At 48.8% G+C, this 11,982-nt stretch overlaps 1 protein-coding gene across 2 annotated transcripts in view; it reads right to left on the bottom strand.

Moving 5' to 3' along the window:
- LOC126463595 (pre-mRNA-processing factor 39) overlaps positions 1 to 11,982 on the bottom strand; it is a 102,150-nt gene that overhangs the window by 14,578 nt on the left and 75,590 nt on the right. Inside the window, exons 14-17 of one of the 2 annotated variants that reach the window (XM_050096172.1) lie at positions 10,725 to 10,933; positions 10,508 to 10,568; positions 10,318 to 10,377; positions 6,815 to 6,951 (exon numbers count right to left, since the gene is read on the bottom strand). In XM_050096172.1, coding sequence (XP_049952129.1) covers positions 10,337 to 10,377; positions 10,508 to 10,568; positions 10,725 to 10,933 — 311 coding nt within the window. In that variant the 3' untranslated portion in view covers positions 6,815 to 6,951; positions 10,318 to 10,336. Of the gene's footprint in view, positions 1 to 6,769; positions 6,952 to 10,317; positions 10,378 to 10,507; positions 10,569 to 10,724; positions 10,934 to 11,982 lie in introns of those variants that run through there. The other variant, XM_050096170.1, reaches the window with a different exon arrangement.

Here is an 11,982-nt window from a genome sequence, read left to right as displayed (position 1 = left end):
GTGTGGGCGGAAAACAGGGAGCAGAGAGGGGTGTGGGCGGAAAACAGGGAGCAGAGAGGGGTGTGGGCGGAAAACAGGGAGCAGAGAGGGGTGTGGGCGGAAAACAGGGAGCAGAGAGGGGTGTGGGCGGAAAACAGGGAGCAGAGAGGGGTGTGGGCGGAAAACAGGGAGCAGAGAGGGGTGTGGGCGGAAAACAGGGAGCAGAGAGGGGTGTGGGCGGAAAACAGGGAGCAGAGAGGGGTGTGGGCGGAAAACAGGGAGCAGAGAGGGGTGTGGGCGGAAAACAGGGAGCAGAGAGGGGTGTGGGGCGGAAAACAGGGAGCAGAGAGGGGTGTGGGCGGAAAACAGGGAGCAGAGAGGGGTGTGGGCGGAAAACAGGGAGCAGAGAGGGGTGTGGGCGGAAAACAGGGAGCAGAGAGGGGTGTGGGCGGAAAACAGGGAGCAGAGAGGGGTGTGGGCGGAAAACAGGGAGCAGAGAGGGGTGTGGGCGGAAAACAGGGAGCAGAGAGGGGTGTGGGCGGAAAACAGGGAGCAGAGAGGGGTGTGGGCGGAAAACAGGGAGCAGAGAGGGGTGTGGGCGGAAAACAGGGAGCAGAGAGGGGTGTGGGCGGAAAACAGGGAGCAGAGAGGGGTGTGGGCGGAAAACAGGGAGCAGAGAGGGGTGTGGGCGGAAAACAGGGGAGCAGAGAGGGGTGTGGGCGGAAAACAGGGAGCAGAGAGGGGTGTGGGCGGAAAACAGGGAGCAGAGAGGGGTGTGGGCGGAAAACAGGGAGCAGAGAGGGGTGTGGGCGGAAAACAGGGAGCAGAGAGGGGTGTGGGCGGAAAACAGGGGAGCAGAGAGGGGGTGTGGGCGGAAAACAGGGAGCAGAGAGGGGTGTGGGCGGAAAACAGGGAGCAGAGAGGGGTGTGGGCGGGAAAACAGGGAGCAGAGAGGGGTGTGGGCGGAAAACAGGGAGCAGAGAGGGGTGTGGGCGGAAAACAGGGAGCAGAGAGGGGTGTGGGCGGAAAACAGGGAGCAGAGAGGGGTGTGGGCGGAAAACAGGGAGCGAGAGGGGTGTGGGCGGAAAACAGGGAGCAGAGAGGGGTGTGGGCGGAAAACAGGGAGCAGAGAGGGGTGTGGGCGGAAAACAGGGAGCAGAGAGGGGTGTGGGCGGAAAACAGGGAGCAGAGAGGGGTGTGGGCGGAAAACAGGGAGCAGAGAGGGGTAGTGGGCGGAAAACAGGGAGCAGAGAGGGGTGTGGGCGGAAAACAGGGAGCAGAGAGGGGTGTGGGCGGAAAACAGGGAGCAGAGAGGGGGGCGTGGGCGGAAAACAGGGAGCAGAGAGGGGCGTGGGCGGAAAACAGGGAGCAGAGAGGGGCGTGGGCGGAAAACAGGGAGCAGAGAGGGGCGTGGGCGGAAAACAGGGAGCAGAGAGGGGCGTGGGCGGAAAACAGGGAGCAGAGAGGGGCGTGGGCGGAAAACAGGGAGCAGAGAGGGGCGTGGGCGGAAAACAGGGAGCAGAGAGGGGCGTGGGCGAAAACAGGGAGCAGAGAGGGGCGTGGGCGGAAAACAGGGAGCAGAGAGGGGCGTGGGCGGAAAACAGGGAGCAGAGAGGGGCGTGGGCGGAAAACAGGGAGCAGAGAGGGGCGTGGGCGGAAAACAGGGAGCAGAGAGGGGCGTGGGCGGAAAACAGGGAGCAGAGAGGGGCGTGGGCGGAAAACAGGGAGCAGAGAGGGGCGTGGGCGGAAAACAGGGAGCAGAGAGGGGCGTGGGCGGAAAACAGGGAGCAGAGAGGGGCGTGGGCGGAAAACAGGGAGCAGAGAGGGCGTGGCGGAAAACAGGGAGCAGAGAGGGGCGTGGGCGGAAACAGGGAGCAGAGAGGGGCGTGGGCGGAAAACAGGGAGCACAGAGGGGCGTGGGCGGAAAACAGGGAGCACAGAGGGGCGTGGGCGGAAAACAGGGAGCACAGAGGGGCGTGGGCGGAAAACAGGGAGCACAGAGGGGCGTGGGCGGAAAACAGGGAGCAGAGAGGGGCGTGGGCGGAAAACAGGGAGCAGAGAGGGGCGTGGGCGGAAAACAGGGAGCAGAGAGGGGCGTGGGCGGAAAACAGGGAGCAGAGAGGGGCGTGGGCGGAAAACAGGGAGCAGAGAGGGGCGTGGGCGGAAAACAGGGAGCAGAGAGGGGCGTGGGCGGAAAACAGGGAGCAGAGAGGGGCGTGGGCGGAAAACAGGGAGCAGAGAGGGGCGTGGGCGGAAAACAGGGAGCAGAGAGGGGCGTGGGCGGAAAACAGGGAGCAGAGAGGGGCGTGGGCGGAAAACAGGGAGCAGAGAGGGGCGTGGGCGGAAAACTGGGAGCAGAGAGGGGCGTGGGCGGAAAACAGGGAGCAGAGAGGGGGCGTGGGCGGAAAACAGGGAGCAGAGAGGGGCGTGGGCGGAAAACAGGGAGCAGAGAGGGGGCGTGGGCGGAAAACAGGGAGCAGAGAGGGGCGTGGGCGGAAAACAGGGAGCAGAGAGGGGCGTGGGCGGAAAACAGGGAGCAGAGAGGTTCAAATGGCTCTGAGCACTATGGGACTCAACTGCTGTGGTCATAAGTCCCCTAGAACTTAGAACTACTTAAACCTAACTAACCTAAGGACAGCACACAACACCCAGCCATCACGAGGCAGAGAAAATCCCTGACCCCGCCGGGAATCGAACCCGGGAACCCGGGCGTGGGAAGCGAGAACGCTACCGCACGACCACGAGATGCGGGCCTAAGGAGCAGAGAGGGGCGTGGGCGGAAAACAGGGAGCAGAGAGGGGCGTGGGCGGAAAACAGGGAGCAGAGAGGGGCGTGGGCGGAAAACAGGGAGCAGAGAGGGGCGTGGGCGGAAAACAGGGAGCAGAGAGGGGCGTGGGCGGAAAACAGGGAGCAGAGAGGGGCGTGGGCGGAAAACAGGGAGCAGAGAGGGGCGTGGGCGGAAAACAGGGAGCAGAGAGGGGCGTGGGCGGAAAACAGGGAGCAGAGAGGGGCGTGGGCGGAAAACAGGGAGCAGAGAGGGGCGTGGGCGGAAAACAGGGAGCAGAGAGGGGCGTGGGCGGAAAACAGGGAGCAGAGAGGGGCGTGGGCGGAAAACAGGGAGCAGAGAGGGGCGTGGGCGGAAAACAGGGAGCAGAGAGGGGCGTGGGCGGAAAACAGGGAGCAGAGAGGGGCGTGGGCGGAAAACAGGGAGCAGAGAGGGGGCGTGGGCGGAAAACAGGGAGCAGAGAGGGGCGTGGGCGGAAAACAGGGAGCAGAGAGGGGCGTGGGCGGAAAACAGGGAGCAGAGAGGGGCGTGGGCGGAAAACAGGGAGCAGAGAGGGGCGTGGGCGGAAAACAGGGAGCAGAGAGGGGCGTGGGCGGAAAACAGGGAGCAGAGAGGGGCGTGGGCGGAAAACAGGGAGCAGAGAGGGGCGTGGGCGGAAAACAGGGAGCAGAGAGGGGCGTGGGCGGAAAACAGGGAGCAGAGAGGGGCGTGGGCGGAAAACAGGGAGCAGAGAGGGGCGTGGGCGGAAAACAGGGAGCAGAGAGGGGCGTGGGCGGAAAACAGGGAGCAGAGAGGGGCGTGGGCGGAAAACAGGGAGCAGAGAGGGGCGTGGGCGGAAAACAGGGAGCAGAGAGGGGCGTGGGCGGAAACAGGGAGCAGAGAGGGGCGTGGGCGGAAAACAGGGAGCAGAGAGGGGGCGTGGGCGGAAAACAGGGAGCAGAGAGGGGCGTGGGCGGAAAACAGGGAGCAGAGAGGGGCGTGGGCGGAAAACAGGGAGCAGAGAGGGGCGTGGGCGGAAAACAGGGAGCAGAGAGGGGCGTGGGCGGAAAACAGGGAGCAGAGAGGGGCGTGGGCGGAAAACAGGGAGCAGAGAGGGGGGTGGGCGGAAAACAGGGAGCAGAGAGGGGGGTGGGCGGAAAACAGGGAGCAGAGAGGGGGGTGGGCGGAAAACAGGGAGCAGAGAGGGGTGTGGGCGGAAAACAGGGAGCAGAGAGGGGGGTGGGCGAAAACAGGGAGCAGAGGGGTGGGCGGAAAACAGGGAGCAGAGGGGTGGGCGGAAAACAGGGAGCAGAGGGGTGGGCGGAAAACAGGGAGCAGAGGGGTGGGCGGAAAACAGGGAGCAGAGGGGTGGAAAACAGGGAGCAGAGGGGTGGAAAACAGGGAGCAGAGGGGTGGAAAACAGGGAGCAGAGGGGTGGAAAACAGGGAGCAGAGGGGTGGAAAACAGGGAGCAGAGGGGTGGAAAACAGGGAGCAGAGGGGTGGAAAACAGGGAGCAGAGGGGTGGAAAATAGGGAGCAGAGGGGTGGAAAATAGGGAGCAGAGGGGTGGAAAATAGGGAGCAGAAGTAAGACAAGCAAACAAGGGGAAAAAACACACACGTGCACCAGCAGAGAGCATGTACAATCAGGGTGAGTTGAGGCAAATTGTGAGTATGTGACATGACAGGGGGTGGGGGGGTGGGGGGGTGGGAGGACAGTTGGGTGGAGGGTGCGAGGACATTGGGTTCTGTACGCTGATGCCAGGAATGTTTTGGGTGTGGAGAATCTGTTGTAAGGATAAGTCCCTTCTGCACAGTTCAGAATAGGGGATACTCGAGGGGAGGACAACATAAACCGCCACAAAGCTTGTTTCTCCCACACAAGACCATCACAAAAATGGTGAAAAATATGAAATGGCACACACTTTAAGGTAGACAACTATCATCTGGGAGCAAGTTCACAAAGTTTCAAGGAGCATAATCAAGGAATACAGCTCTTACATTCCGCATCAGTAGAGCACGCAAACACAAGATTTCAGTAATTACAAAGCATAAAGGGGCATTTAAGCAGCCATTCTTCCCACACTCCTTACACAAATGGAATGGTAAATACCCTATGCCGTACTCTTCATAGTGACTTACAGATCATGGAAGTAGATGAAGTAAACTAGAGTGTGGGTAATACAGTTAACTGATATACATTTTATGCATTTGTTTCTGTCAGATTCCGATTCATCAGCATTTGTAAACTCACTATCAATGTTCTTTCATGCAGTCATAGTACTGACTGATACAGACAGGGCAAACACTTAACAGACAAGGCAATTAAAACATGAGTTTCTCAAATTGTCTAATTTCTGCTAAATACATACTATTTTCGTCACTGTCAGTTTGTGACGTACAAACAAATATTACGCAAGCAGCCAATTTTCATAAAAAAGTGACATTTTGTGGACGTCTGTCTTTAAGTTTTGTTAGAAAGCATATAAGTAACCAATTCAGACTATATTTTGACTCCATGAGTGTAAAGAAAATCAATTGTTATTCATCTCTAAACTTCAATTTGAGAGAAATCACTACCTCTCAGAGACAAAAATTTCAGTTTTAACCAGATTAACACCCATGTATGGGGGTGGTTAGGTAAGTCTGGTAAACTTCCATGAAAGAATGGAACATTTTTGTTGTGCCTTCATAGCTGGTAAGCTTGATTATTCCGAAGATTACATAGAGAATTTCAACAATGTACAGCAGACAGTTCACTGTTGAAAGCTATTTGAATTGGCCAGTGTGTCTACTGTGATTAAAAATGGAGACAGCGGAGTTTCATACTGTTACTAAACATTTTCATCTGAAGATTTGGACAACCGCATAAATCAAAACACAACTGGATGAAGCTCACGCAGACTCTGCACTATACCATTTACTTTTGGTCATCCATGTGAGATCACATCATTAAAAAATATAATAATAATAATAATAATAATAATAAAATTGTGAGATTGCTGAGACTGTAGGCATCTCAACCGAGTGAGTGCATTGTATCCTGCAACGGAGAATTGGCTATGAAGAAACTTTGAGAGGGATAAGTGCTGTGATCTCTCAGTCGATCAAAAATGCATCTGGCACAACATTTCAACACTATGTCTGCTGATGTTTAATTGCAATCCGCACAAATTTTTGTGCAGATTTGTGACTGATGACAAAACTGGGATCCATCACTACACACCAGAGTCAAAATGGCAGTCAAAACTATGGACAAAGGCTGGTGAAAGTGCAATGAAGAAGACAAAGACCATTTTGTCAGATGGTAATATGATGGCCACTGATTTTTAGGGTTCCTAAGGAATAGTTCTCATAGATTATTTGCAAAAAGGTATAACTGTAACAGGCTCCTATTATGTGTCACTGTTGGATCATTTGAAACTTGCGTTGGCTGGGAAGATACCTGGTTTGGCGCGCACACACACACGCACGCACGCACGCACGCACGCACGCACTCACACACACAAAACAATAACAATAATAATAATTTGCTCCTTCACCAGGATAATGCACCATCACACCTATCAGCAATAACAATGGCAAAAGTGCATATATTGGACTTTGAACGGGTTCTTCATCCACCCTATTCACCAGACATACCCCTAGTAGTCTCTTCTTGTTCCCAAACTTAAAACTTTGGCTTACAAGGAAGGAACTTTCATCAAATGATGAAGTGATATTTGCATTCAACAAGTATTTTGCAGAGGATATCCCTCAAAGGCAACTGCCACAAAGTACGGAGAGCTGTTTATGAAACAAACATTATTTTCCTTGCTTTTTTACCTGACTTTTTAAACCAACCTCACAACTTTATATCACAATAATCATTAATAGGAATGGGAGCTCATTATATACAACAGACATACATGTGGACAGGAGAACAGCTCTTTTTTCTACACAGTTTTATGCACTACCAATCATCTAAATTTTCTTTCATTACTACTGATGATGACAATAATAATAATAATAATAATAACAGAATTACCCCACAACATCTTTTCCAAAATCTTCAAGAAATTCAACTTTACGCTGAGCAAACAGAACTTTCTGCTCAGGGTCAGCATCTCCACTGAGAAACTGATCTATAATTGCAATTATCTCTTCTTCATTCAAGGGATTCTTCTGAAGCCCCATGTCAATAAGCTGCAAGTAAAGGCGAGGGTTTTCCTGAAACAACAAGGTTCCATGAGAGAAGTTTTTTAACGCCGTACTACTGATTAAAAATACAACTGCACAGCAACAATATTTCAAAACTTAACAAATATCAACAAAACTGATTAATTGTACCTTACTGTCTAAACACAGTACTATGTCTGCAAGGTGTCTTAAAAATGATTACTACACTGAGTTCTACCGAGGCTGATTCTACCACCTTAATCCAACTCCACCGGCAATAACCTGGCGAAGTGGTGACAAATCAACTTTCTGGATGTCATAGAATTTTAACAATGTATAATACTTTCCATACAACAAAATATCCAAAGATCGCTATCCACTAACTGCAAGGTGAAGGAGAGAGGGCAGGTAACAGAGAGGAGACAGGGCATAAGTAATAAATAGATTTTGACCGAATAAGACCCACAGGCTCCAAAGACACAGTCCAAATTTTACCTAAACATGACCTTAACACAGCTTTTTTGGTACTGTCACAGGACGACGTTTCAACTTATTTATGCCACTCAGAAACTGTTGTATATTTGTCTTGAAAAGAGGGGTACAAGGTACAAATAAAAGAAAGAAATTACGTCTTTTTTTTATGTATTAAATCTGGTGGTGTTGACAGAATCAGTTTAGGAAACTAAACACTGAAAAGATTAGACAAGTTTTGCTATTTGGGCAGCAAAATAACCAACAGCAGCCAAAGTAGAGATGACATAACATGCAGACTGCCAATAAGGAGAAAGCACTTCAGAAAAAGAAAACTGTTGTTATTGAATCTAACTTTACAGCGATAGCAAGTCTTCTCTAAAGGTATTTGCAGAGTAGCTCTGCAAGGAAGTGACACATGGGACAAAACAGTTGTGACAAGAAGAGAATAAAAGCTTTTGAAAAGTGGTGTTACACAAGAATGCTGGTGATTCGATCGCATAATAAATGAAGAGATACTGAATGGAATCAGTGACAAAAATTTCTAGCACAACTTGACTCAACCACTATCACACTACTGTTCGCTTATTTAATAAATTATACAATTTCACTATCACAATACTATCATGAATTTCAAAAAGCACAACAAATTACAAATTTATGATTATATGGAAATAAGTGACTAAGTCATTAATGGAATTTGCACAAAGCATGTAGCACACATTCCCACTAATAACTAGAACTGCTCTGTGCACTTTTCTCCTTCCTGCTTCACTTACTATCAAGATGATTTCAGTTTTTTCAAGAAGACAGCATATAAATAATACACACACTTTAGGGAGTATAGGTGACCCTTCACCAAAAAGCTGCAGTGTTGAGTCGCCAACAAGCACACACAAAAATAAAGAAAACTTGCTAGCTTTTGGAGTAATTCTTTCTTGGGCTACTGCACACACATCTGCACATGCTCATGCACTCTACACGATACCAGCCAGATGCACAACGTCAGTGCTGCATTTTGGAAGATAGGGTGGGCTGAAAAAGAGAGGGGGTGGGTGGCTAGGAGCTTTGAGAAAGGCAGCCAGTTTGTTGTAATGCACAAAGGACAGGTGGTAGGTACGTGGGATATGCATGTGATGCATGGGTGTTGGAGGCATAGGTGTTGGAGCCACTTACATTGAAGGTGACGTGTATCGTGAAATGGGAGGGAGTGATAGGATAAAGGAAGGGAAACTGTTGGGTAGAGCGTGCGGGAAACAGTGGGTTAATGGAGATTGAGGCCACGATGACTATGGGAGTGAAGGGGGTGTTGCAAGGATGTGTAGTCCACAGAAGCTGGTGGTGGAGGTAAGGATGTAAATGGAAGGGACCATCGAAATTTAGCACGTTATGCTCAGCTGCATATTGTGCCACTGGGTGGTCAACTTTGTTGTTAGCAACAGTTTGACAGTGGCCATTCATCCTCGTGAACAGCTGTTTGGTAGTCATTGACATAAAAAGCTTGTTTGCAGTACAGTTGGTATATGACATGGCTGCTTTCACATGTAGCCTGGCCTCTGATGGGGTAGGACATGCTGGGTTGGTAGATTGGGCAAGTCTTACACCTGGGTCTTCCACAGGGATATGATCCCTTGCAGCATTTCTAAACCCTCACCAAGGGCTCATATCCCTGTGCAGGACTTGACCAACCCACCCAACACTTCTTACTCCACACTCTTCACAGGCAGGGCCATGTAGTATAACAACTCTGCCACCAACACTGCATAGCTTTTTGTGTCAGTACGACTACCAACCAGCTGTTAGCCAGGACGAATGGCCATCACCAAACTGTTGCCAAGAATGAAGTCTACCTGGTGACAAAAAATGCAGCTCAGGACAAAAGGCCCAATTTCAATGGCTGCATTGCATCCCGGACCATTGGGTTCCTTAACTCATCCACCAGCTTCTCTGAACTATGCAAATGGGAGTTATCCTTGCAAGATATCCTTCACTCCTGTAACTGTCCTGAACCCAGTTTCTAGTAAATCACTATCCCCACACCCTCTGCTTAACAGTTTCCCCTTCCCCTATCCTTTCACCCTCTTCCAATTCACATCCCCATGCCACCCTCACTTGGGCAGCTCCCTAACGGCTCCAATACCAGTGCATCACATGCCTAGCCCATTCACCTGCCACCTCTCCCTCACACATCCCTTGCCACAAGCAGGCTGCCTCCCTCTGAGCCACAAGCCACCCACTGCCAGCCGCTCTTCCTACACCCCCGTTTTGTGTGCATGTGCATGGACGTGAACGCGTGCTGCCCCACCCCACCAGACAACCTCCACCACAACACAGTCCATCTAGCAGCACCGTTCATTCTTTCTTTTTGTGTGTGCACACTGATGACTCAAGGCTTTTGCTTTGCAGTGAGAGGTTTCCCAACAAAACTGAATATAGAATCACCAAGGGAAGAGATGACAGAACTTCACTTTTCATAAATTTTCCCTTTTTTATTTCCATCTTCAGTCCAACAGTGTAATCAAGACCTCACCACACTGGCAAGTACTACCACAAATACATGAGTGAAATATGTTCTGTAACAATTACCACAATGTTACCGAGTTGTCATTATTGATAAATATTAATACATAAAGTTTAATTTGTTCAATTTAAGACTTATGAATGGCAGTTTGTTAGAATAAATTTTTGACATGTTAAACTGATGAAAACTGGTTGCACGTTTGTCAGTTTGCGGTACTACGTTGATACCAAGCCATCAGTGAGTGAGAGGATACAATTTTTGAGACAGCCAGAGCATTCAAGAGTCATGCTATGATATTTGAACACTGTGCTCCATAGCAGATTTACGATATTTCAGAATTTTCTCACTAACCAATCAAAAATTATGTACCAGTCACAAAATACTGGTAGTAAGAATTTAAACATTATAATACATTATATTGTTACCTTATCTTTCTCAACCGCCTTATTCAGGATTGAGATGGCTCTGTCTGTGTCCCCTAATATCTGAAAAATGAAAACAGTTACATCAAACAAAACTCAAAACATTTCAACAATTCTTTGGATGTAACCAATGTGTGTGTGTGTTACAAATGATGAAACAGTGGCAGTCTGTTTCCCAAAGGGGGCATCTTACCTCGATGGTAAAGCGAATCAAAGTGAAGATGAGGGAATGCCTTTGCGCACTCGTCAAATTGCTGAAATAGGAATGCAGATTTAACAGTGTACCTTAGGAGTGTCAAGATGTTCTGGACTCAATATCCACCTGCATCCACTTTATGGTTTCATATTTAACTACCTTCTGCAAAGAAGCTGTGTACAGTACGGTGGATAAAGCAATATGTATATCTTACCTTCCATGAAAACCTTGCATACTTTATTGCCATATTGTTTGCAATGACTTTGCTTTTTGATGTGTTAATGTAGTGCTCGTACAGTTCAGCAACTTTATTTAAGTCATTCCGTCTCCTTTCCAAGTTTATGCGACGGTAAGCCACTTGCAGCATGTTTGGCACAAGTTTCTCCAGATTTGTCAATATTTCTGCTGCCTGGTCATAATTTTCTGGAATTATGCCAGAATTATTAGCAATTTATTACTCCTACTCGGGACACTTAAAACAACAAAGATGTTAACAAACCTAAATTACTAATGCACAATCAAACAATAGAAAATCCAGGATTGGATAGTGACAAATTATAAAAAGGATGATTGCTACTCATGATGCAGTGGAGATATTGAGTTGCAGGCAGGCACAAGAAAACAATGACTAAACACATAGGCTTTCAGCCAGACAACCACCTCCTGAAATAGACATCACACACACACACACACACACACACACACACACACACACACACACACACACACACACACACACACAGAGAGAGAGAGAGAGAGAGAGAGAGAGAGAGAGAGAGCTGCATTTGCATGAAAATTTTGTGTGTGTGTGTGTGTGTGTGTGTGTGTGTGTGTGTGTGTGGGGGGGGGGGGTCTATATTTCAGAAGAACAACTTTTGTGGCCAAAAGCTTACATGTTCAATAGTCTTGTTGTTCCTATCTGCAACTCAACATCTCCGCTATACGGTGAATAGCAATCTATCCTTACTAATGGATAATACATCTAATTTAACAATTAACAAATTTGCTACATTTCTATTCCAACTGTAGGACTACATGAAGTAAGCTTATCTGTATGTTAACACTAAAAATGCAACAACATTCCAATTGGCTGTTTTGGAAGTTTGCATATCTGTTAAAGACAATAGTTTTCCTGTTGAACTTTGAAATTTTGTGACTTTTTGCCTTTCAATACAGGCAGCACCATATTTATTAATTGTGTGTATTTCTCACTGCGCACATAGAAATGCAGCAGTGTATTTTGCCTGCTTAATGTTTATTTAAACACCTATGCTGCATGAATATAGTAGATGCCTAGTTGTTGTACATGTGATGCTACAATTAATGTCATAGCTTCTAACCCAATTATTACAAATCACTATCCTAAATTGCTTGATAGTGTAAGTCACGATACAGAAATTGAAACTAGCTCATACGTTTCAAACATCTACAACATGTCTCAAAGTGAAAGTCTAAAAGTAGGGAATTTGCAG

Source organism: Schistocerca serialis, chromosome 1 (assembly GCF_023864345.2).
Source record: "Schistocerca serialis cubense isolate TAMUIC-IGC-003099 chromosome 1, iqSchSeri2.2, whole genome shotgun sequence".
Classification (NCBI taxonomy): domain Eukaryota; kingdom Metazoa; phylum Arthropoda; class Insecta; order Orthoptera; family Acrididae; genus Schistocerca; species Schistocerca serialis.
Note: the sequence above shows the minus strand (reverse complement) of the source record. Positions and strands in the feature narration are given on the sequence as shown.